Source organism: Pan paniscus, chromosome 1 (genome assembly GCF_029289425.2).
Source record: "Pan paniscus chromosome 1, NHGRI_mPanPan1-v2.0_pri, whole genome shotgun sequence".
NCBI classification, from domain to species: Eukaryota; Metazoa; Chordata; class Mammalia; order Primates; family Hominidae; genus Pan; species Pan paniscus.
Genome location: NC_073249.2, coordinates 44,155,333 through 44,181,834, shown reverse-complemented (window position 1 = coordinate 44,181,834; position 26,502 = coordinate 44,155,333). Strand labels below are relative to the sequence as shown.

The following is a 26,502-nucleotide window of genomic DNA, read 5'->3' as shown; positions in this document are numbered from 1 at the left end:
ACATAGAAAACGTATGCTAAAAATACTGTATCTTTGTTGACCAAGATGCCATCATGCAGCACATAATATAGCACCATGGAGCCCTTTTAAATTATCTACCATATGCAGTTTTAGCTTATGTTCTTCATTGTGACATATTTTACTACTAAATGTATGAGCTATAAATGTATAAAATGTATAAATGTATAAAATGAAATGTTATTCAAGTTTGCATAAGCTCTAGAATCTTTTCCAGTTCGTCTTTCTGATAGCTGGTGACAACGTCCCAGCTGCCAAGTCATCTGTTTCCTTAAAACACTGGGTGCTCAATTAACATCAATACCTCCTAATCAAATCACATTCCTTCTGTTTATGGGAGACAAGACCCTAAATAGGACAAAGGGAAAGAACTGCCTATTAGGATAAAATCCAGGCAAATCTAGAAAGAGATGTGATTTATTTCAAAAACATTCTCCTTGATGGACATCCCAATTACCCTGATTTGACCATTACCACATTGTTACCCACATATCGAAATACCACATGTATCCTATAAATATGTACAATTACTATGTGTCAATTAAAAAAATCTATTTTTCACCACCCTTATGTTTTGTACAAAAAATAATAGAAAATAAAAATCTAAAAAAAAAAAAACAAAAAAAAAACTTCTCCTTTCAAGGCAACTACTACTAATCTAAATGGATAACTTCCCCAAACACGTTCAAATAATGTTCAAGACAGAACAAGCTTCCTAAAGAATGAGAATCTGTGTTTGAGAAAAATAACCCGAAATTAGTTCACTGAAACTCTCAGCCTGAACTATATCACTTCCTTATTCCTTCAGTATCAGTGTCTGCCTATCTCTAAGATTCAGGCAATTCCTGCATTTGTTCAGAAAAGCACAGACACAGTTCTTAGGCTGCAAAAGGGCCAATCCTTAAGCCAAACACATCCATCATAACTGAAATTTTGAGTGGCACTAACTGAAACAGTATTTGCTTTAGTCACTTAACCATAAGCTGCATTAAATTATTTGTAGGCCATTTATTTTGTTTGTTTCCAGAATTGGAAGCAAAAGAGGCCTGAATCAATTAAGAGGTGGTTCTACTTCAGAGTGAACCTACCTAGCTACGATTTCAAATCCCCAAGCATCCTTCTCTTCCACAAACAGTAACACCAAAAGGGTTAAAGAGGTCTGTGTTCACGCAGATCCCTCTATGCATTTCATTAGGGCCCTTCTTTTCATGTCTGTCTATAAGGATATCAGCCTGGCTCGCACATATACATCAGCAACACCAGACACTGAAACAAGCAAATCTACTCTCCTGGGAAAGAGATGAGTGCCTTTCAAAAACCAACAGAGTTAACTAAGTATATAATTCTGTGCAAGGGTATTTACTAAATACAAGAGTGTAACACCAGACCACTAGTCTACTCTTTTGATCTACAACCTAAAAGCAAGAGGACACAGCCAATTGCTTGTGTGGCCACTTAACAAGTAGCAACAGGCCAGTCCTGAGTCCCTTCATACCTTATTCTCAACTGCAGAACACCTACCATGCTTTATTCTAATTATCTGTTTATAATCATCTAAAGCAGGAAGAACCATCCTATTTCATCCTCAACACCCAACACAATGCCTGACACTTACCAAGGGCTTAATGTCATAGATTTGTTTGTTTTGTTTGAGAATCCATTTAGTGGGGACAGCTACCTATAGAAAGCTGTAAGCAAACCCACTGAGTACTTTGAAAAGTCCAGTATCATGATGAATAGTTTAAGAGCAACCATCACTTCTAAAAACCTCCTTCATGTGGATAAAAGAATAGGACCCTTCGGCCACGTGCAGTGGCTCACACCTGTAATCCCAGCAGTTTGAGAGGCGGAGGTGGGCAGATCACCTGAGGTCAGGAGTTCGAAACCAGCCTGGCCAACATGGCGAAACCCTGATTCTATTAAAAATACAAAAAATCAGCCAGGCGTGGTGGTAATCCCAGCTATTCGGGAGACTGAGGCAGGAGAATCGCTTGAACCCGGGAAGCGGAGGTTGCAGTGAGCCAAGATCACGCCATTGCACTCCAGCCTGGGCAACAGAGCGAGACTCCATCTCAAAAAAAAAAAAAAAAAAAAAAAAAAAACAAGAGTAGGACCCTTCCATTCATCTTGTGGAATTTAACTACCATAGTCTCAGCTCCAGCAGTGAGAAGTCCAGCTAGACTGTTTTCACCTCATCTACACTTCCTAGCTTTCTTCTATTCCCTGTCCTCCCCAGATTTTCACATAAGTGTCTACGTGTGAATGCATACTGACAACCTTTAAATTCCTATAATAAAAATGGTTTCATCACAAAAAGACCAACAAACCTAAATAACCTTTGTTACTGCTACTACCAGGAGAGTGGATAATAGAGAAGAAAACCAACTAAATCACTTTTCAGGACGAGAGGGAGAGAGCCTCTGCACCTCTGAAACAAAGTGTCAACTATAGGACAGCCAATGAAACAGGCTGCATCAGCCAAAACCAGAGCAGACACACCCCATTATTCATCTGACCCAAATGAACACTTCCCCCCTCCATCTTTCCTACAAAAAGTCACCACAAATAAACTTGCTACTGTCAAAACGACCAAAGACCAGCGCAGTAGGAAAGGGTGCTGAAGTTGATCCCAGTACACTGTTAGAAGTCCATGGCAAACATCACCGTCTTTGTTTTCCAACATGTCACTATCCAAGCTCTTTGCTTCTCCCACTAAATCTTTAGCTTTTTCATCCATTTGACATCTCTACCAGATTTGAACAAGGGCATGGAGAGAAATGAAGTTGAAAGCAGATGGTTTTACTCCTGGATTCTTGCACACTGCTCAGTGATGTGGTGGAATGCAATATGGAAGCGGGAACAGCACGAGAATGAAGGCAGGCTTTGCCACTCTGACTAGCTCTGTGACCTTGGCAATCCACTCGATCTTTCTGAGCCTTGAAATGCTCGTAGGTAAATGGAGGGGGGTGGAGTTGGATTAGATAATCTTTAACATGCTTTCCAGTTCTAAAATGCCAGGTTTTAACTGCTGAAAGACCAATGATGTGAGGGGGATGGGTGGTTGGTGTGGTGGTTTTTATTTTATTTTAAATTATATGTGAATTTAATTACGCAAGCACCCCTTGGACCACTATAACTGCAGAACAAAAAGTAGACTGAACTAGCCAGGGGCTCTGAGGACCTACAGTGCAGTCTTAGCAGTTCTCTAAAGAAGAGATTAAAAGCTGTAGACTGACAGTAGGAGGGAGGAAGAAAACCTGTTTCAGAGCTGGAGCAGCTGCCTCACTGACAGTTAAAGGACTTCAAGTTAATCGAGTTTTCTTTTGTAATTAATACAACAGCATCTGCATATGGGCTGCCAGAAGGTAACAGCATGGCTTCTCAGCTGGCTCACATTAACCCTGCCAACTCTGGCTGGAGGAAAAATCATATCAAATTGTCTTAAGTGCAAACCAAGGCTTTTGTTGTTGTTGTTGTTCTTGGTGGTTGTTCTTAAATACAGATTTTGATTTTTGTTTACTTCTAAACAAAAGTTTCAAGCTAGATGGAAGAGAAGAACAACTAAAGCAGCAACCTATTTTGGTTTTTGTTTTACATAACATTTATTGAGCCCTTTCTATGTATTGATCACTTTATTTGCTTCATTTCATTTAATGCTCACAATTCTACAAGACAAGGACTATTATTAACTCCATTTAAAAATGAAGAAATGGACCAGGCATGGTGGCTCACGCCTGTAATCCCAGCACTTTGGGAGGCCGACATGGATGGATGGATGCATGGAGCTCAGAAGTGCGAGACCAGCCTGGGCAACAAAGGGAGCAACCCCCGCCGTGCCAGCCTGGGCAACAAAGGGAGCAACCCCCGCCGTGCCTTTGTTTCTACTAAAAATTTTTAAAAATCAGCTAGGCATTGTGGTGTGCTACTCAGGAGGCTGAGGTGTGAAGACTGCTTGACCCTGGGGAGATCAAGGCTGCAGTGATCTGTGATCACGCTACTGTGAGACTCTCCTGGGTGAGTCACCTGCCTCAAAAAAAAATAATAATAAAGATGAGGAAATGGATGCTCAAAAAACCAAATCAGGCTGGGCGCAGTGGTTCATGCCTGTAATCTCAGCACTTTGGGAGGCCAAGGCGGGTGGATCACCTGAGGTCAGGAGTTCGAGACCAGCCTAGCCAATATGGTGAAACCCCATCTCTACTAAAAATATAAAAACTAGCCAAGCATGGTGGCCGACGCCTGTAATCCCAGCTATTCGGGAGGCTGAGGCAGGAGAATTGCTTGAACCCGGGAGGCAGAGGTTGTAGTGAGCCGAGATAACGCCATTGCACTCCAGTCTGAGTGACAAGAGCGAAACTCCATCTCAAAAAGAAAAAACAAGAAACAGCTCAGGTTTCTCCATTTCTCTCAGCAGCGAACTGCAGAGCTCTGGGGGCCAGTAGACAATGACCCCTATGCCACATTGTTTTCCAGTCTGGGGTCAAATGCAATTTAGTGACTGTAGGACCTCAATGTAAAGCAGACTGATACAATCCCGATGCAAGTTGCCCCAAACCATGAGGAATAAAGCATATGGAGAAAACCGCAGCATTACCACTGGCTGGTACACACTTTCAAAAAATGTTATTCTACCTGAGATCTCTAAAGTCTCTTTGCTAAAAGAAACAGTAGGCTCTTTTCAGAGAAATTCTTAGTGCTCTGCTCAACAGTCAGTGTGTATTACTGTTTGGGTGACTACTCTGAAAAGAGAAGATGGGAGGGAGGAAATACTCGTGACCTGTTTCTGTTGCTAGTGACTCTTTAGGATAGATACTTTATTTAAATTGTTTTTGGGGTAATGGCAATCGATTTGTAGCAACACACTCTCCTCCTTGCCTATTTTCCATCCCATCAGGCTCAGAAAACAATACCCCAAAGTATGGTGCTTTGGCATGCTGAGCACTTTGAACTAAAGGAGATTGGAAGGCTTCAGAAGCAAGGTTGCTCTCTGACCTTCTCCTGGCCTCCTGTCTGCCTCCCCTTTTTCTCCCCTTAAGGTACTCACAGAAACCAGAATTCCTCTTCCTCAAGACCATAGAAACTAGAAACCCTGGCTGGGCACAGTGGCTCACGCCTGTAATCCCAACACTTTGGGAGGCCCAGGTGGGTGGATCACTTGAGGTCAGGAGTTCGAGACCAGCCTGGCCAACATGGTAAAACCCCACCTCTACTAAAAATACAAAAATTAGCCAGGCGTGGTAGCATGTGCCTATAGTCCCAACTAGTTGGGAGGCTAAGGCAGGAGAATCGCTTGAACCTGGGAGGTAGGGGCTGCAGTGAGCCGAGATAGTGCCACTGCACTCCAGCCTGGGCAACAGAGTGAGACTCCATCTCAAAAAAAAAAAAAAAAGGAACTAACTAGCAAGCCTCTTCTCTGAAGCAAGCCATAAAACTAGAAAGGTTGCTCTCTTGTCCTCTGAAGACCCTCATTCCAGAGAGGACCTGCCACATCCCACACCCTGGGGGAAGGAATGCACATAAAGAGCCCAAGAATAACCTGAGCAGACCAGCCTTGCTGGGTTTCTCAGTCTATTACCATTAGATCATGTCCTACTGTCCAATCACTTTCTACAAAGCAGTCAATTCTTCATCAAACCTAAGCATAAAAACAGTTTTCCCTGGGTCTTTGTGACTTCATTTCTAAAGGCTCCCGTGTCACATAAATTTGTTATGCTTTTCTCTTGTTAAACTTTCTTTTGTTAGAGAAGTGTTGGCCATGACCCTCAAGATGAGTGAGGAAAACTATCACATCTTTCAGCCACTACCAATCAATAATACATACTCGTGAAAGGTAACTGAAGGCTCTTAAGGTACAGTCTATGTCCAAGGTAGGGAAGGCACTACAAAAGTTGGTGAAATAGAAAATGCTTTTGCTTTATTATACTCCTGCAGCTCATAAAGTTAACATGGACTTCAAAGTTAATTCAGGTCTCAACAGAGTTATTACTGCAATACTTGTTCCTGGTACCCAAGGATTTCCCTCCTTCAGTAGTTTTTAAAATCTCACTTTTTTTTTTTAAATAGAGATGGGGTCTCACTATGTTGCCCAGGCTGGTCTCAAACTCCTGGGTTCAAGCGACTCTCCCACCTCAGCCTCCCAAAGTGCTAGGATTATAGGCATGAGCCACCGTTCCTGGCCTAAAAAAAAAAAGACAGAGACAGAGCTCAAAAAAAGAAAACTCCAGCTCTGTCGCCCAGGCTGGAGTGCAGTGGCATGATTTTGGGTCATAGCAACCTCCACCTCCCTGGTTCAAGCAATTCCTGCGCCTTAGCCTCCCAAGTAGCTGGGACTACAGGCGTGTGCCAAAATTCCAGCTCTGTTGCCCAGGCTGGAGTGTAGTGGCATGATCTCGGGTCAGGGCAACTTCTGCCTCCCAGGTTCAAGTGATTCTCGTGCCTCAGCCTCCCGAGTAGCAGGGACTACAGGCAAGTGCCACTAATTTTTTTTTTTTTTTTTTTTTTTTGTATAGACAGGATTTTACCATGTTGGCCAGGCTGATCTCAAACTCCTGACCTCAGGTGATCCGCCTGCCTCAGCCTCCCAAAGTGCTGAGATTACAGGTGTGAGCCACCATGCCTGGCCAAAAATATCACTTCTAACATTGAATTTTCCATGCTTTTATGGGAAGTCAACTTAAGTCCCCTCTGAAAGTGAATGAAAAACAAAGGATTTTTATAGTTAACTGAGGCAACCAGTGACACAAAGATGCATTTCCACAAATAGGTAGTGATGTTTTATTTCTTACTATCTATACCAAAAGTAGAGAAAAGAACAAATCCTAAATTGAGAAAGTAATCTTATACAGTCTTTCTACTACAGTCAATTCTACCACAAGCTTCAAAGTACTAAGCTACAAAAATTCCAGGGACTGAGACAGAAAAAAATTCAGTCTAGAAATATTTATTTATCCTTCCTAAACAAGCTCTCTGACCTTCAGCTAAATTTTAAAGACGGACACAGAAGGCACCCTCATTTAAGGAAAACAGATGCTTAGGTAGTCTGGCTTTCAGAATCTTCAGGACCAAGTAGTACACACTATTTCTTTGGAAGGGGATGGTTATAGAAGATTAGAGACTGAAATGCACTCTAGTAGGCAAAGCTCTTGCTGGAATCGGAAAAGTCAAGTTGGCAGAAGTCTCTCTAAAGTTATTCTATGTCAGGACCATGTTAAGATCTCTCACAGCTTTTAAGAAGCAGATAGTATTGGCACCGGGGGAGAGGAGACCGCCTCCCTAGGGGCTGATACTCCCTGGGAGCCATGTGAAATGGGAACGCACTCAGCAGCATGCTGAACAAGCTCCTTTCTGGGTGAAACTGCTCCTGAGACTGCTCACACTACCGAGGGAACAGAATCACAGCTGGCAGTTGAAGTTTTAACGTATGGGACGCAGAGATGGAAGTAGTTCCTTGAAGGAAGCCGACCCCATGCTTTACAGAGGGCTTAGTTTCTGGCATTTGGAACGCAGTGTATAACAGTTTATAAGCATTACCAATGATCCAAAGGTGGGAATATGTCAAAAGGACACAGGAACCAGCTTGAAGGGAAACTCACTCACCAAAGTGGGGATAATTTATGCATAAAAAGTGATAGGAAGATATTACAATCCATTGAAAAAATTCACAAGTCTACACTGATTAAATAAACAAGAGAAAAGGAAAGCTCTTCTTTACAGTAGACTACAACTAATACATATAGAACGAATGATGGATATAAAAATCACCATTGGGCTGCACACGGTCACTCATGCCTGTAGTCCTAGCACTTTGGGAGGCTGAGGCAGGAGGATCGCTTGAGCCTAGAAGTTCAAAACCAACCTGGACAACATAGTGAGACTCCATCTCTACAAAAAATTTAAAAATTAGCTAGGCACGGTGGCATGTGCCTGTAGTCCCAGATACTAGGGAGGCTGAGGCAGGATTTCTTGAGCCCAGGAGATTAAGGCTGCAGTGAGCTATGATCACACCACTGCGCTCCATCCAGCCTGGGTAACAGAGCAAGACCTTGCCTGTAAAAAGAAAACAACAAAAAAAAAACCCCATCACTGAGACAGGTGGGAGTTGTCAGGGAATGCTAGGTCTACTGGAAGGAGGTTTTTTGAGAAACAGGGTATCAGTGAAATACAAGAACACCTCTCCACAAACTAATCAATTGCAAAGGAAAAAATGGTGAATTCACAAACTAATCAATTGCAAAGCAAAAAATGGTGAATTTTTTTTTTTTTTTTGAGATGGAGTTTCGTTCTTGTTGCCCAAGCTGGAGTGCAATGGCATGATCTCGGCTCACTGCAGCCTTCCGGGTTCGAGCAATTCTCCTGCCTCAGCCTCCCAAGTAGCAGGGATTACAAGCATGCACCACCATGCCTGGCTAATTTTTTTTTTTTGTATTTTTAGTAGAGATGGGGTTTCACCATAGTGGCCAGGCTGGTCTTGAACTCCTGATTTCAGGTGATCCACCCGCCATGGCCTCCCAAAGTGCTGGGATTACAGGCATGAGCCACTGCGCCTGGCCCTAAAACTGGTGAATTTAAGGTGGAGAAAACATCTCCAGGGATGGGTTGATGTCATATACCCTGTGATGAAAGGAAAAAAAAAAAAAAAAGAGAGACATTGTTGGGACAGTTGGCAAAACCTGAACAGGGTCTGTGGACTGGATGGTAGTACTGAACCCATGTTAATTTCTTGATTTGGCGAGCTGTATGGTGATCATAGAAGCACATCCTTGTTTGGGAGGAATGCATACTGGAGTGTTTAGAGGAGATGAGAAAACCTAACTGCACTCAGCTCTCAAAAGGTTCAGAAAAAGACTACATCTAATATGGATCAGGAAGGAGAGAGACTGGGTGATGGAACAAATCCATGAAAATGTTAACAACTAGAAAATTTGCATGAAGCAGGTATTGGAACTCTTTTATTGTTCTCGCAACACTTACGTATGTTTGAAATTATTTCAAAATAATTTTTTTAGGATCCAAATATATACCTAGCAAAGCGTATCCAGCTCTTGATCTCAGAGGAAAGAGATCAAGAGATAGGATTTTACTTGACAAGAAAAACCAGCCGGAAAAAAAAAAAATACATCAAATACAGCAATAACAGGATTTGAACAACAACAGTTTCTTCACTGTCTCCACTTTTGCCCTGCACATTACCTTCCATCCCATCAATCTTCCTGTGATGTTTACTATTGCTTGTTCAGAGTCTGGGGAGTTCAAGGCACTGATCTAAGCAAGTAGTTTAGGATCAGACTTAGAATCCAAATCCACAAGTCTGAGCAGTATAGACCAACATGATGCTCCAGTATAGAACAGTCTGATGAAAGTTACCTGTAACCATCAGGTTCATTAAATAAGAAACCACCAAGGCCGGGCATGATGGCTCATGCCTGTAATCCCAGCACTTTGGGAGGCTGAGGCGGGCGGATCACCTGAGGTCGGGAGTTTGAGACCAGCCTGACCATCATGGAGAAACCCCGTCTCTATTAAAAATACAGAATTAGCTGGGCGTGGTGGCACATGCCTGTAATCCCAGCTACTCGGTAGGCTGAGGCAGAAGAATCGCTTGAACCCGGGAGGTGGAGGCTGCGGTGAGCCAAGATCATGCCATTGTACTCCAGCCTCGGCAACAAGAGTGAAACTCCGTCTCAAAAAAAGAGAAAGAAAGAAAGAAAGAAAGAAACCAACAGAGAAAGCTTGACTTTGATTTTGCACTGCCTGTAGTGGCCCCTTATGTTTATTAGTGGTAGAGACTATATTGCCATTATACACTAACTACTTTTATCCTATACCAACAAACCACTTTTCCAAGTTAAAGCAGCAAAACTTTTCCAATTCTCTCCATGGGACAGAACCAGAAGAGCACGTCAGTTGTTCAATCAGGAGAAAGTGAAAGAGGTTTCCTCAGTGGGGTTCTTATATACTAAAAAATAAGAATGACTTTTCTTCTACTAGCTATATTCCCCCACATTCCTCCTTGCACCTAGATATCGCCATAATATTAAACGTTAAGGCTAGAGTATATCATATGGAATATTCCTAAAACGTAAACTCCATACTGGTTCATTCTCACTGTCCCTCTCATTTGAATAGAAAGAGCTTTTATTTAAAATAGTCTTGTAACCTAGCTGCATTTGTGATAGGGCTTTAGTCTTTGCTCTGGCAAGTTTGACTTGATTTAAAAAAAAAAAAAAACAAAAAACCCTGGGAAATTCTCTCCCCATTAAATAGACTAGAAAATATTTAAAAAAAGATCTAAACTGAAATTTGTCTGGCATAAATAAGGCACTAAAGCTTTTTTTTTTTTTTTTTTTTGAGATGGAGCCTCGTTCTGTCACCAGGCTGGAGTGTGGTGGCGCGATCTCGACTCACTTCAATCTCTGCCTCCCGGGTTCAGGCGATTCTTCTGCCTCAGCCTCCCAGGCACTAAAGCTCTTAATCTGATGAAACTAAAGTTAGACACTTTGAGGATGAAAGTACTTTTTTAAAATAAGTGGAATTTTTTTAAAAAATCAAAGGCTTTTATAAATATATAACCTAGACATAATTATTTGGGACAATTCTGATGTATCATTAGTTAGACAAGTGAAAAGCAAAACAATCCTCAAGTCCTACTCCCATCATCCTGCCCAGAGCACACCACCTCAGGGAATGGAAGCATGTTATAATAAAGCCCAACTCCAAAGAAAGCGGTGGTCAAAAGGTTCCCACAGCCACGTGGCACACAGCTGGGGAATACATCCAAACTGCTCACACTGCCTAGAGAAGAAAATAGAAAAACACACTGCCTGTGACGGGCACTTCAACCAGAACCCGCAGGGGATACTGATGAGTCTCCATGCTCTGACCAACTTTCCCTCCAAGAGTTTTGGTTTGGACTTTGGAGGAACATTACGCATAAGGGAACTTTCTCAGAGAGTCTCATTTATAGCTCAAAGCAAAGGAGACACATATCTTAAGCATTTCTACATCTGTTCTCCTCTGGTCATGTAAGTGTCAAGTTCCAGGTTCCACAGGATCACCAAACTCCCTGTGTGGCAAAGAACTGAATCAACCTCCAAGCCTGGGAATGGCCTATACTGAGACTGGACGTCCTCCCACGGCACTCCAGTCAGAGCTCTGCGAGGTAAAATAGAAAAACTGCACCCCCACATGGACTCGCCCTCTGTAGTCTTGTTATGAATGACACTACTCAGATTCCCTGCACCACGTAGGAAGCAAACCCCGTCATCCCTAGAGGCTATTTTCCTGTAAGAAGGAGCAAATTAACCTTAGGTTTTACAACCATAACCAAAAAAACCACATCCACCCATAGCTCGTACTTTTCCTACCGGCTTCTCTGTAACTTCTAAGAAAGACAGAAATGAAAGAAGCTCTAACAGTAATCTTCATAAATGCATTCTGCATTTGAACCACAAAAACGAGATGATATAATTTTTCCATCAAAGAGAAAATAGGCTGATTTTCCTCTACTGTCAGAAAGTGGGCAGAACATTTCAACTCTTATTCTTTTTTTTAATGAGACAGAGTCTCGCTCTGTCACCTTGGCTGGAGTGCAGTGGTGCAATCTCGGCTGGTTGCAAACTTCGCCTCCTGGGTTCAAGAGATCCTCCTGCCTCACCCTCCCAAGAAGCTGGGATTACAGGTGCCTACCACCGCGCCCAGATAATTTTTTGTATTTTTAGTAGGGACAGGGTTTCACCATGTTGGCCAGGCTAGTCTTGAACTCCTAACCTCAGGTGATCCACCTACCTTGGCCTCCCAAAGTGCTGGGATTATAGGCATGAGCTACCACACCCAGCCAATTTTTTGTATTTTTAATCGAGATGGGGTTTCGCCATGTTGGCCAGGTTGGTCTTGAACTCCTCACCTCAGGTGATCTGCCCACTTCGGCCTCCCAAAGTGCTGGGATTACAGGTGTGAGCCACTGCGTCCGGCCTCAACTCCTATTCTTATCAATGCCATTTAATCTTACAATTTTCCATATGCCCTACACTCCTACCCACTCAAAGACAACTAATGATTAAGTAGGTAACCAATTTGTAGAAAATCCTCTGGGAGAGACATGATGAAACACTAATCCTTTTTTCCTTCATAACATCAATTTGGAATTAATAATCTCAGTTAGTTGGACAGAGTGGTTCACCAATGCGTGTCCTGTGCCTAGTACAGAGTCAGGCATTAAATAAAGATTTGCTGAGTGAATGAATATTAAGAATTTACTTCCCATATCATGGTGAAGCTCAGGTCTACTGGTATTGCATGCAAGTCATTCTTTGGAACATGAAAATAATTCTTTGGGATACTGGCACAGAATGCAACTGCACCTACTACTTGATAGCACAACAGGGTGACTATAGTCAATAATAATTTAATTTTTTTTTTTTTTTGAGACAGAGTTTCACTCTTGTTGCCCAGGCTGGAGTGCAATGGTGCAATCTTGGCTCACTGCAATCTCCACCTCCCAGGTTCAGGCGATTTTCCTGCCTCAGCCTCCTGAGTAGCTGGGATTACAGGCACGTGCCACCATACCCAGCTAGTTTTGTATTTTCAGTAGAGATGGGGTTTCGCTATGTTGGTCAGGCTGTTCTCGAACTCCTGACCTCATGTTATCCACCCGCCTTGGCCTCCCAAAGTGCTGGGATTACAGGCATGAGCCACCATGACGGCCCAATTGTATATTTTTAAATAACTTAAGGAAAGTAATTAGATTGTTTGTAACTTAAAGAATAAATGTTTAAGGGGATGGGTACCCCATTCTCCATGATGTGTTTATTCACATTGCATGCCTGTATCAAAACATCTCAGGTATCCCATAAATATATAAACCTACTATGTACACACAAAATTAAAAACAAAATTTTTTTAATGAAAAAAAAAAAAGAATGCAACTGCAGCCTAACTAGTCACCTATGAAATGTATATCATTGTTCTTTTTTAGGGGCCCAGAGAGTAAAATGTGTGTGAATTTACAAAAATCCTTATGTTCTATGGGGCCAAAAAAAACGCCCTTCCAAGGAAGGAATTAAATTGCATTTAATTTCAAAACATCATTCCAATATCCACCAGCTGTGGAAATAATTTAACAGATATTTATTTGCCCATTATGTACAAAGCACTATGGTAGGCACTACAGGGGCTACAAAATGAGTAAAACATACTCTTTACCCTTAGGGGTACACAATCTTGTCAGCAGGCTAAGACAAACATACTCACAGCTATCATACAAAAGAAAAGGCTGGGCGCAGTGGTTCACACCGGTAATGCCAGCACTTTGGGAAGCCAAGACGGGAGGATCACCTGAGGTCAGGAATTCGAGACCAGCCTGACCAACATGGTGAAACCCTGTCTCTACTAAAAATACAAAATTAGCCGGTCGTGGTGGTGCATGCCTGTGATCCCAGCTACTCAGGAAGGCTGAGGCAGGAGAATTGCTTGAACTTGGGAGGCAGAGGTTGCAGTGAGCCAAGATTGCGCCACTGCACTCCAGCCTGGGCATCAGGAAAGGAAATGTGGGAAACTCGGGAAGGGGAGGGGGGAAAGGGAGAAGGGGAAGGGAGAAGGGGAAGGGAGAGGGGGAAGGGAAGGGAAGGGGAAGGGGAAGGGGAAGGGGCTTCTTCCCCTACGTGGCCTGAGGTAATCTGTGAAAATGGTTCGCTATTCACTTGACCCAGAGAACCCCACAAAATCATGCAAATCAAGAGGTTCAAATCTTCGTGTTCACTTTATGAATACTCATGACACTTCTCAGGCCATCAAGGGTATGCATATACGAAAAGCCACGAAGTATCTGAAAGCTACCACTTTACAGAAACAGCATGTACCATTCCAACATTACAATGGTTGCGTTGGTTGGTGTGCCCAGGCCAAGCAGTGGGGCTGGACAAGGTCAGTGGCCCAAAAAGCTTGCTGAATTTTTGCTGCACATGCTTAAAAATGCAGAGAGTAATGCTGAACTTAAGGGTTTAGGTGTAGATTCTCTGGTCGTTGGGCATATCAAAGTGAACAAAGCACCTAAGATGCGCCGCTGGACCTGCAGAGCTCATGGTCGGATTAACCCATATGTGAGCTCTCTCTGCCACATTGAGATGATCCTTACTGAAAAGGAACAGATTGTTCCTAAATCAGAAGAGGAGGTTGCCCAGAAGAAAAAGTTATCCCAGAAGAAACTGAAGAAACAAAAACTTATGACACAGGAGTAAATTCAGCATTAAAGTAAATACAATTAAATATTTTTTTAAAAAAAGGAAAGAAAAGAAAGTAAATAAAGGCATAATCTGTATGAGCAGAGCCTATATTAACTGAGTAACAGGTATAAGGTAAAATTCATATTCCCCTTTATTTCTGTAACTTTTTTTTAGGTTTTATTCTGAAAGGATTGTTTTTGAGAAGTGCATTTATTGGAGAAAGATTCCCTGTTCTCTTAACCTAGTAAAACAGAGAACAGAAGCATGGAGAAAGAAAAGGAGAAAGTAGACAGAGCAAAACAAAATATAAAAACCAGATTGGATTTTTATTTAAATCCATGCCTTCTGTAAAAACTACTTGCAAGGCTGAAGAACTAACCATACTGAAATCAGTAATGACTTTTAAGACTAAACATATTGCAAATTATAATAAGCTTAAAGGCAATAATATTTTCTCTTTTAAAAGCAGGCAGGATGGGCATGGGAGCTCACGCCTGTAATCCCAGCACTTTGGGAGGCCAAGGTGGCCAGATCACTTGAGGCCAGGAGCTCAACATCAGCCTGGCCAAAACGGTGAAACCCCGTCTCTACCAAAAAAAAAAAATAGCCAGGTGTGGTTCGCACGTGCCTGCAGTCCCAGCTACTTGGGAGGCTGAGGTAGGAGAATCACTTTTATCCAGGAGGCAGAGGTTGCAGTGAGCCAAGATCCAGCCTGGGCGACAAGAGTGAGACTGTCTCAAAAAATAAAATAAGAAAAGGAGAGGGGAGGGGAGGGGTAGGGTAGGGAAGGGGAGGGGGGGGAGGGGAGGGAAGGGGAGAGGAGGGGAGGGGAGGGGAGGGGAGGGGAGGGGGCAGAATTTCCCAGTCTTTTTTAATAGCAAGCTGACCAGCTGGGCAAGGTGGCTCATGCCTATAATCCCAGCGCTTTGGGAGGCCGAGGCAGGCGGATCACCTGAGGTCAGGAGTTCCAGACCAGCCTGACCAATATGGTGAAACCCTGACTCTACTAAAAATACAAAAATTATCTGGGCATGGTGGTGTGTGCCTGTAGCCCCAGCTACTTGGGAGGTTGAGACAGGAGAAATGCTTGAACCGGGAGGCAGAGGTTGCAGTGAGCTAAGATCGTGCCACTGCACTCCAGCCTGGGCAACAGAGCGAGACTCTGTCTCAAAACAACAACAACAAAAACAGCAGGCAGACCTGTACCATGGGAAACAGATTACCCCCCGGAAAGGAAGATTCGGAAGGAGAAAGGCCAGAAAGGGAAAGGGTGCAAAGAGCCACTGTGGTTAGGGAGGCCATTTCCTCCCAGGGAGCAGGAGATAGCAAGATCAGCAACAAGGGGCCTGATGCCCTAAATGTCAGGGAGTGGAAACTAGAATAAGAGCCTGAGTAGGTAGTGCCACATTATACTCATTCAATCAGATAGTCTCCCACTCAGTAAATGACAGTTCCATACAAGCTGTGGAGCCTGGGTGATGACTCATTTGTAACAGAGTCTCTTTACTGCCAGGGTGTATTTTGTATTCCCATGGCCAGGTCAGAAAAGAACAAAGGAAGAGCCGCAGAAGCAGAATTGGACTGGGAGCCTAGAGACTCGGGCCTAAATCTGCCTCTAGCTCAAAACTGTTCTGTCCCACATTCCATCTTTCTGTTCCTCTCATTCTTCTGCCAACCCCATGTTCCAACTTTCTAAATCAATGCTCACCATACACACACACACACACACACACACACACACACACATCACTCAAACAGCCATATATATTTAGCATTAATTATATGCCTGTGCTTTAAGGTATATTATCTCCAAATGTCACAACTTTGTAAGGCAGGTATTATCACTCCCATTTTATTTATTTATTGAGATATAATTCACCCCTTTTAAGTGTACAATTCAGTGGCTTTTAGAATGTTCACAAAGTTGTACAAGTATCATCACTATTTAATTCCAGAGCACTCTCATCTCCTCCCAGAAAAATCCCATACCCATTAGCAGTCACCCCTTATTTGCTCATTTTCTTCTCCCCACATCTCCTAGCAACCACTAATCTACTTTCTATCTCTATGAGTTTGCCTATTTTGGATATTTCATATCAATGGAATCATACAATATGTGGCATTGTGTATTACTCCCATTATATATATGAAGAACCCAAGATTCAAATAGGTTAAGTAACTTGCCCCAAGTCACACAGTTAAAAAGAGAATGCACTAGAATAGGAACCCAGGTTTCATTCAAATGCTATGCTTGCTTTTGGCCACTGAATGCTGCCTCCATGAGGGAAGAAAATTAAGAAAGAAAGACCAAGTTTTGGATATACTTGGAAAAATGGGATTTTGTTAATCTAAGGTATTACCTTAGAATAGATTATCTTTTATTAAAAGTAATAACCAAAACTATAGCACTATCTTTACTGAGCTTATGTTGAAATGCACTGGCAACTCTTCTAAACAGATGATAGCAAACTACCACAGAGTACACCCATCCCAGTCGCAGCACTGCTGTCACTGTGCTCCACCCCACAATCCCAGCTTCTCCCCACCCCTAAGCCCCATAAAGATGACAGCTCTATAAAATGAAGCTCTAAAGAATCTCCTCTTTCCCAACTTTTCATCCCTTCCCCAAATGTCACTCTGCCACTTAAACTTTCTTATCATACAAATTTCTAAGATGACCAAGGAAAATGCCTATTTATTTTATTTTATTTATTTTTTTTTTTTTGAGACACCATCTCACTCTATCACCCAAGCTGGAATGCACTGGCATGATCTCAGCTCACTGCAATCTCTGCCTCCTGGGTTCCAGCGATTCTCCTGCCTCAGCCTCCTGAGCAGCTGGGATTATAGGCCCGCACCGCCATGCCCAGCTAATTTTTTGTATTTTAGTGGAGACGATGTTTCACCATGCTGGCCAGGCTAGTCTCGAGCTCCTGACCTCAGGTGATCCACCTGCCTTAGCCTCCCAAAGTGCTGGAATTACATGAGTGAGCCACCGCGCCCAGCCGAAAATGCCTATTTTAAATAAGTACACTAGTGCTTTTCCCCTTCTTTTAAATGCTGGCACATTTAAAAGGTGTGACAAAAAGAAGGTGAAGAATGTTGGAGAAACATAGCTGTAAGCTCACCAAAGGAAAAGAGCTATAAAAAAACCCTGAGAATTATAACTCATATAAAATGCTTATAACCTCCCTTAGCATTCTGCTTTTTTATGTACGTGTTTTATGTGTTGCACACGTATATGGTTTAGATTAGATTATACCTTTCTAGAGGACCAAGTTCAGGTCTTCTTAGACCTTTTTAATCCATCATCCAACATAAATGATTATTGATGATAATTATAATTATTTTTTCTTTCTTAAAAGTATAGAAGGGAAAGACTGATCTTCACTGGCCTAAGGCCAAGGCCAATGTCTTTATTTGACTCTTTATCCCCCATACGCAGCACATTGCTCAGTACATACCAGGCACTCAGGTATTTATTGAATAATAGCTAATACTTACATAGCACCTTAGCAGGCACTGGGTTTTTTTGGGTTTTTTTTTTAGTTTTTTTTTTGAGACGGAGTCTCGCTCTGTCGCCCAGGCTAGAGTGCAATGGTGCAATCTCGGCTCACCAAAACCTCCGCCTCCCGGGTTCAAGCGATTCTCCTGCCTCAGCCTCCTGAGTAGCTGGGATTACAGGCATGCATCACCATGCCCGGCTAATTTTATATTTTTAGTAGACATGGGGTTTCTCCATGTTGGTCAGGCTCGTCTCAACCTCTTGACCTCAGGTGATCCACCCGCCTCAGCCTGCCAAAGTGTTGGGATTACAGGCGTGAGCCACCGCACCTGGCCTGTTCTTTTTTTTTTTTTTTTTTAAAGACAGAGTCTTGCTTTGTCGCCCAGGCTGGAGCACAGTGGGGCAATCTCGACTCACTGCAACCTCCGCCTCCCAGATTCAAGCGATTCTCCTGCCTCAGCCTCCTGAGTAGCTGGCATACAGGCACCTGCCACCCTGCCCGGCTAATTTTTGTATTTTTAGTAGAGATAGGGTCAGGCTGGTCTCAAACTCCTGACCTCAAGTGATCCGCCCTCCTTGGCCTCCCAAAGTGCTGGGATTACAGGCATGAGCCACCGCTCCTGGCCCAGGTCCTGTTCTTAACATGCACATAGATTCACTCCCAAGAACTCTAGAGATCAGTACTGTTATAATCCCTATTTCCAGATGAGGAAATAAAGGCGCAGCACAGTTGTGATTTGCCCAAGATCATTTGGTTAGTAAGAGGTGAAACCAGGATTCAAAGAAGGCACCACAGACCACAGAACTCCAACAACACATATTTAAGTCACTCCAATATCTTTTTTTTTTTTTTTGAGACAGAGTCTTGCTGCGACACCCAGGCTGGAGTGCAATGGCTCGATCTCGACTCACTGCAACCTCCGCCTCCTGGATTCAAGCGATTCTCCTGCCTCAGCCTCCCGAGTAGCTGGGGTTACAGGCACGCGCCATCATGCCTGGCTATTTTTTGTACTTTTAGTAGAGATGGGGTTTCACCACGTTGGCCAGGCTGGTCTCGAACTCCTGACCTTGAGTGATCCACCTGCCTTGGCCTCCCAAAGTGCTGGAATTACAGGCGTGAGCCACCGCACCCGGCCCACTCCAATTTCTTAAAATTGAGAGGCTTATGACAAATTGCAACAGCTAGGAACTTTACTGGATCATAAAACAAGAAAAATACTTTCCCATGCCGGGCACAGTGGCTCATGCCTGTAATCCCAGCACTTTGGGAGGCCAAGGCAGGCAGATCGCTTGAGGTCAGGAGTTTGAGACCAGCCTGGCCAACATGGTAAAACCCTGTCTCTACTAAAAATACAAAAACAAAATTAGCTGGGCCTGGTGGCAGGCGCCTATAGTCCCAGCTACTCAGGACGCTGAAGCAGGAGAATCACGTGAACATGGGAGGTGAAGGTTGCAGTGAGCCAAGATCACGCCACTGCACTCCAGCCTGGGCAACACAGAGAGACTCTGTCTCAAAAAAAAAAAAAAAAAAAGAAAGAAAAAAATACTTTTCCCTCTGCTACTCTTAATACTCCACCCTGCCTTTCCTCAGAAGTGCTCAAAGCCTTTATTTATTTATTTATTTATTTATTTATTTATTTATTTATTTTTTTGAGACAGAGTTTCGCTCTTCTTGCCCAGGCTGGAGTGCAATGGCGTGATTTCGGCTCACCACAACCTCCACCTCCCACATTCAAGTGATTCTCCTGCCTCAGCCTTCCCCAGCAGCTGGGATTACAGGCATGTGCCACCATGCCTAGCTAATTTTTTTGGATTTTTAATAGAGACGGGGTTTCTCCATGTTGGCCAGGCTGGTCTCCAACTCCCAACCTCAGGTGATCCACCCACCTCAGCCTCCCAAAGTGCTGGGATTACAGGTGTGAGCCACCGCACCCAGCCTTACTTTTTAAATTCTAAAATATCATGTACATTACATATTCTCTACACTGACCCCAGTGAATTCAGAACTATAAAATGTTAGAGGCAAATATTATTTTGGGGTCCTTTACTCTTTTGTGGGTGAAAGTGAGACAATAAAAATTTTTGGTATCATATGGCATTACAAATGGTATATAGACATGAAAATTGTTTTACTATTGTTACCATACTTATACTCCAATCATTTCAAATTTAGAGTTAATCCCTGGTCTTCTTTCAGTTGCTCAGATACCATACTACATCAACCTAGAGGCACAGTTCCATTCTGAAATGATGCTTAAAACCTACAGGTTTGTTAGGGTAAGAATTGAGTGTTCCTTCAACACCCAAGTTCCTATTAATCAGAGACTAACATTCATAAAAGAAAGTTGAGGGCTGGGTGTGGTGGCTGATTACTGTAATTCCAGCACTTCGGGAGGTTGAGGTGGAAGGATCGTTTGAGGCCATGAGTTTGAGACCAGCCTGGGCAACAAAGTGAGACCCCATCTTTACAAAAAATTTAAAAAAGAAAGTTGAGACAGTCTCTGAATAACTTGACCTTACAAAGATGGCCTATAAATGGGGAGAACAAGAGCTAGTTGTCTTTTTAGGAGTGATTTCTACTTTCTGACATGACCACCTAAACAGCTAGGAAAATGCATCCCTCAAATATACATATTAAGTGTCCCTTCGCTAACTTTCCTTGGTGCATTTTTACCCCCAAACTCTCCATGCTGAAAGGAAGAAAAGCATTTTATGGAACAAAACCAAATTGCTCCCACTCCTGCCATCTGCACCCTCCCAGGTTTTTATCTGGGATGGACAGACTCCCGATGGTGAAGAGAGTTAAATACGCAAAGATCAGTTCATGATGCAGTCAACTGGAAAAGCCAATGAAGCGAAATGCAAAAGTATATTTGTATGTCTTAAGTTGTTTTTTAAAGAATAAAAACAAGAGCCAACCAAAGTGCCTTGAAAACCTCCATCTCTCTGAGGTTAATCAATTCTCTTTGTTTTAGAAGCAAGTCTAAAATAAATAGTTGTTTTAAAATAAAAACAGCAATAAAGGGCTTTTTAAGATAAGCTGTGAGGGAAACTTCCAAGCAGGAGACACCTCTGGAAAGCACTGTTATGGGAGCGGGTGAAAGTACACATTCTGGGGATCATCTCAGAAAACATTAGCCCTTCCCATCAGCTGTTTTCTGGTAGCCTCACAGATACTAGTTCTCTCTACAAGTCCATCCCAGGACAGTATATTTCTGGACGTAAGATGTCAAAGACACAACTTCAGAAAAACTAGTCATCCCCTTCCTTTTATGTTACAAGGTAAAATAAGGCTTTTTAAATTCCTATCCAAACCAACTAAATGGAACGGTATCATTTAGGACCCTGTCATGATCTTAGTATCTTATTTTTATCACCATTTCTGGATTCCCAGTCGGATGTAGGATATTAAGCGCAAAACTTTGGGAATATAAGACCTAACACGCAAAGTCAGAACAATTCATCCAGTTCTAAGCCTTGTGTTCAAATTTGCTATGAGCATCTAAATTCGTGGTTCTGAAAGTACTTTAACAGACCACCTACATCACCTTCCCCAGTATCTTTTATTATTACTATTATTATTATTATTGAGACAGAGTCTTGCTCTGTCGCACAGGGTGGAGTGCAGTGGCACAATCTCTGCTCACTGCAACCTCCGCCGCCTGGTTTCAAGCGATTCTCCTGCCTCAGTCTCCCCAGTGGCTGAGATTACAGGCCTCAACCACCACACCTGGCTAGTTTCTTATATTTTTGGTGGAGACGGGGTTTCACCATGTTGGCCAGGCTGGTCCCGAATTCCTGACCTCAAGTGATCCGCCCTGCCTCTGCCTCCCAAAGTGCTGGGATTACAGACGTGAGCCACCGCGCCCGGCCTCTTCAGGGTCTTTTCATGTTAAATTAGATTCTTAGGACCCACTTCACACACCTATTCAATAGGAATTTATGAGCTAGAGCATGAGACATGGCATTTTTAATATGCCCCTGGGGTGAGTTTAATACACACTTTAGTTTGAGAATCACTAAATTAAACCCACAGACTTCTTTGCTGTTTTGTCCCCAAGATATCTATCTACGTGGAATGTCAGTCCCTTCTCCCTTCCAATCTAAATTTATTTCCTAATTAGACGCAGTAGTTAACAAATCCTCCAGTTCCCCACCAACAGCAGTTTAAAAGGAAGCAAGACGTTAGGAAAGATTAAAGACTGCACGATTTTAAGTGTTTGGGGGCCTCTGGCACATCCTAGAAAGAATCATGCAAGAAAGAACAAGAGTAGCTAGTTCTCCATTGGCTCAGGACCAAAATGATCCCTTCCCTCTCTTCTTCACCATAAGCATGAGCAACATCTCTGGCAATTCCGTGGCACCCATCAGATATGATTTCCTCTGCGACCCCCAACCCTATTTAGAGAATGTCCCCTCTTCACAGAGCTGCCTCATGATTGGTGTGAATACATTTCACATACATCATCAAACCCACACACCCGACTACAGTCCCATGGCCTCCTCGGACTCCCGGGACTCGCTGCCGCCTCTGCTCCATCTCTAAACTGGGGCTCTGACCCACAACTGCGCACCCGCCCGCCCCCAACTCAGAGCAACTTTCCCCACTCCTCGGATTAACTGCTACCCTCTCCGAACGCCGGCCCGCCCCAGGTCCGTCAGCGCACACCCCGGTCCCCGGGGTCCTGCTCCGGGAACTCCGGCCCTCGGTTGCCCCTGGCTCCCAGTCCCCCAGCCGGGCCCTCAGCGGGCCCCTTCCTCCCCTCCTCAGAAGGATGCCCTCCCAAGGTATCCCAGATCCGGCCGGCCCAGGCCCGGGGACCCGGCCACACGACACGACTGCCCCTTTCCGCCAGCCCGAGAAGACTCGGGCTTGTTTTGCAGGGCAGGGGTGCGGTCCGTCCTCCGATGTGCCTCTCCTGCCCTCTCTCCCTCCGGGCTGCCCTCCTTACCCGCCTGCAGCCCGGTTTCGGCGACATCGCCTGCAGGGCCGCGCTCGGCCCCGCCGCCGCCCGTGAGGGAGGAGAGACAAGTGTGGTTGTGGGAGCACTTGATGTCGCGGAAGAACTTCTGGGTCTCGCGCAGGTTCTGTCGCAGCCGTCCCAGGTAGCGGCGGTAGCGGCCGAAGCCCCGGCACAGCTCGCGGATCGTTCCGCCGCCGCCGGGGCCGGGACCCGAGACGGGCTCGCTGCCCCATGGCACCCCGTCGCCCTCCATCGCCTCTGCCCGCTCTGTCTTTGCGGCTCGGTCCCCGGCCGCTGGCCCGGCCTCCCTCCTCCCCGCCCCCCGGTGCCGAAGGGAGGAGGAATCCGCCTCCTGACGCCCCCGCCTGCAGTCAGCCTGGCTCCCAACCTCCGTCACTGCCGTTGCAAACAAACCAAACCGCAGTGCGCCGCTATCGGAACCTTTCTCTCCACTATCCAGAAGCGTGAGGGAAGGATCGCTGGAGGACACCCTCGCCGCGGGGTCTCCTGGGACTTGCAGTCCGGGCTGGGACCAAACGCCAAAACCTCAAGGCTGGAGAAGGGGAGGCTGTGGATGGGACTGATCCCTTTTGGAGAAAACCCTCACTCGTTCTTGTGTTTTCGCGCTCTCTTCATTTTAAAAAGTGTTGCCAATCCCTCTATGAGCGTCCCTGAGGAGAGGGAGGAGCTGCAGAACCTGAGTGCCAGCAGAAGTGGGGGGGCCTTACCGAAATCGTAGCGAAAGATGTTAATAGTAGAGAAAAGGAAGGAAACAAGGCTGAAGACAGTCATATCTCCATGGCTACCCTAAGTGGCTCTCTAGTGTTTCGGATACAGTAGATACTGGGGAATCGGCTGAAAGTACCCTGGAAATCGGCTGAAAGTACCCTGGAAATAGGGAAATCTCTTATGTTTGCATTTCGTTCCCCTTTTCCAACTTTCCTTCTCCAGACTTGGAAAGGAAGGGTGTGAAAGGATCAACAAGAGCTGTAAGCTGAACTTCAGTGGGTTCCTGAAGTAGGGAGGCCGGACTGGGTAAGGGGAAGTTGAGGTTTGTAGCCTTCCAAACTATTTCTGATTATCTTAACTTGGCTTCTGCTAATATGGAGGACTTCCATTGACACACACAGTCACAGACTCCTGGACACAATTACAAAGGGGGCAAAACTTGACGTCACCTCTTTTGTGCTTCCTGAATTATCTCTCCCCTCTTCACCAGGCACAGAGCCCATCTGTATCTTTCTTGCTATAGAAAGACACCGTCTTTTACCTAGGCCAGACCTCTTCTCTGGTAGGCTACATGATGTAGTTCCTTGACTGAAATTAAGAGGAGATTTGAGTTTGGATCTGGACTCTCCCTATACCTTGCATTGTGATCTCGGGCAAGACCCCGTTTCATCTTCTATAAAGTAAGGGTTTAGAATGGCAGATCTTTAAGCCCTTTTGGTTTTAAATTTTTGTGAGTCCTGCTTCAGAAATTTTACTTCTCCTAACCTCTCATCGCAGAACACGCAGGTGTTCTTAGCCAAATGATGTCGTGATATTTGGATTAATTGTTGTAAGATGTGAAGGCCTTACCTTTCCAGGGGCATTAGCATTTTATAAAAAGGGGTCACTAATTCAAATGAATCTGTATTTGATAAATGTCTGTGAGGGCTGACTGCAAGGAGGGAGCCTCATGCTCCTTCCCATTTACCCACTCCCCCTTCTGCCTTTTACTTGGTCACGTATTTTCCATCAGCCATTCTTCTTTTGCAAGATTATATTCCCCATGCAATCCCCAAAGGTTCAGTAAAATAGAAATGAAAATTAAAAATGGGAATTTTAATACAAAGTAGATACCATTTTTAAAATAGAAGAGCTGTAAGAAAGCAATGTGTAATGATTTGCCACACACACGAATTTCTAGCACAGGAGATCAGATAAGAGCACTCAAGCTGGAGTTATCCAGAAAAGGAATCTATCTTGAAGAAGGGGCAAAATTTAGATAGGTGGAAGTAATCAGAGAGGGCATTATTTCAGGTAAATATCACAAAGCCCACCCTTTTAAAAACTATTCCTTAGTACTTTGCATTTATTTTCAAAATAAGTAATACACGAATGTGGTATAAAATTCAAATGGTGCAAAGGATATATAAGGAAAAACTAAGTCTTCCTTAGTTTTTCTGTTCACCTCCCAGTCACCTAGTTCCCCTCCCAGGAGGCAACCACTGTTGTAGATATAAATCATGTATAAATAGATCCTATATATGTATTTATATATGTATGTGTATGCATGTATTTTAAATACAAATGATAGCATACGTAATACATATTTGATTATGGCCTTGCAGACTTCTGCACCAAAACATAAAGGTCTGTTTCATTCTTTTTAACTGTGTAACATACTACCACATGGATTGGCATGTTTTATTTAACAAGTCCTCTATTGGCGGACCTTTAGGTTTTTTGCAGTCTTTTGATATTACAAACAATACTGCAAGAACTAATCTATGTACATCATTTTGAATATGTGTAAGTATATCTCATACCTATTTTTGATCTGTTGAGAAAAGCAATAATTTTTTGCTATTTAAAATCTTAAAAAATGCAAGTGACAATGAGCCCTTCGTAAATCATAATAACTTACCAATTAAAATACATATTTTCTTCAAATATCTAATTCAAAGGACAAATGGAGAAAATAAAGTTTTGAACGGTAAGAAGAGAGGGTTTAAGTTGGTATAGAAAAGTATTTCCTGGCCGGGCACAGTGGCTTACACCTGTAAACCCAGCACTTTGGGAGGCCAAGGCGGGCGGATCATGAGGTCAAGAGTTCGAGACCATCCTGGCCAACATAATGAAATCCCGTCTCTACTAAAAATACAAAAATTAGCTGGACGTGGTGACGCATGCCTGTTGTCCCAGCTACTCGGGAGGCTGAGGCAGGAGAATCGCTCGGGCTTGGGAGGCGGAGGTTGCAGTGAGCTGAGATTGCACCACTGTACTCCAGCCTGGCGACAGAGCGAGACTCTGTCTCAAAAAAACAAAAAACAAACAAAAGAAAAGTATTTCCTGGCCACGTGCAGTGGCTCATGCCTGTAATCCCAGCACTTTGGGAGGCTGAGGCGGGTGGATCATCTGAGGTCAGGAGTCCGAGACCAGCCTGGCCAACAGGGCAAAACCCTGTCTCTACTAAAAATACAAAAATTAGCTGGATGTGGTGGCATGCACCTGTAGTCCTAGCTACTAGGGAGGCTGAGGCAGGAGAATTGCTTGAACCCAGGAGGTGGAGGTTGCAGTGAGCCGAGATCATGACACTGCACTCCAACCTGGGCAACAGAGTCAGACTCTGTCTCAAAAAGAAAGAAAAGTATTTCCTGAACGTGTCGAGAGTTAAACAATTAATGAAGATGAACACACAGATCTACTTTTGTTCCCTCCTAGAACACCATTAAAATGACAGTAATGGGATTTTTTAAGGCACAAAGCCAGGATAATGAGGAGTTGGTAGCAAAAAAGAAAGTGGAAGATGAAAAGCAAATGGGCAAGTTTTAACTAAGAAACCTGAATCCTAAACCTAAAGTAATAAAGTTGAGATCCAACCTGATATATATTGAAGAATCCCCTAAGTCTTAGAAACTGGTGACAATAGGTCCCCCCACTGCCTATTGTGGAAGTATAGTTGTTTAAGAGCGGTTAAATCCTGAGGTCACTTCCTCATCTTCAACTTCCACCCCACCCTCCAAAAAACAAGACTAAAGTATTTATTCTCCAGAGACGGTTAAATAGCTCTCTGCATAAACAGGGAGATAAG

General features: G+C 43.8%; 1 protein-coding gene and 1 pseudogene across 2 annotated transcripts in view; one reads left to right on the top strand and one right to left on the bottom strand.

Moving 5' to 3' along the window:
* Positions 1 to 25,919, bottom strand: part of DSTYK (dual serine/threonine and tyrosine protein kinase) — a 71,904-nt gene extending 45,985 nt beyond the window's left edge. The window contains exon 1 of one of the 2 annotated variants that reach the window (XM_034944927.3): positions 22,695 to 25,919. In XM_034944927.3, the coding sequence (XP_034800818.3) occupies positions 22,695 to 22,959 (265 nt within the window). In that variant the 5' untranslated portion in view covers positions 22,960 to 25,919. The remainder of the gene's footprint in view (positions 1 to 22,694) is intronic. The other variant, XM_003822955.7, reaches the window with a different exon arrangement.
* LOC129397310 (large ribosomal subunit protein uL22-like) lies at positions 3,879 to 14,252 on the top strand (annotated as a pseudogene).
* Positions 25,920 to 26,502: the final 583 nt, after the last annotated feature.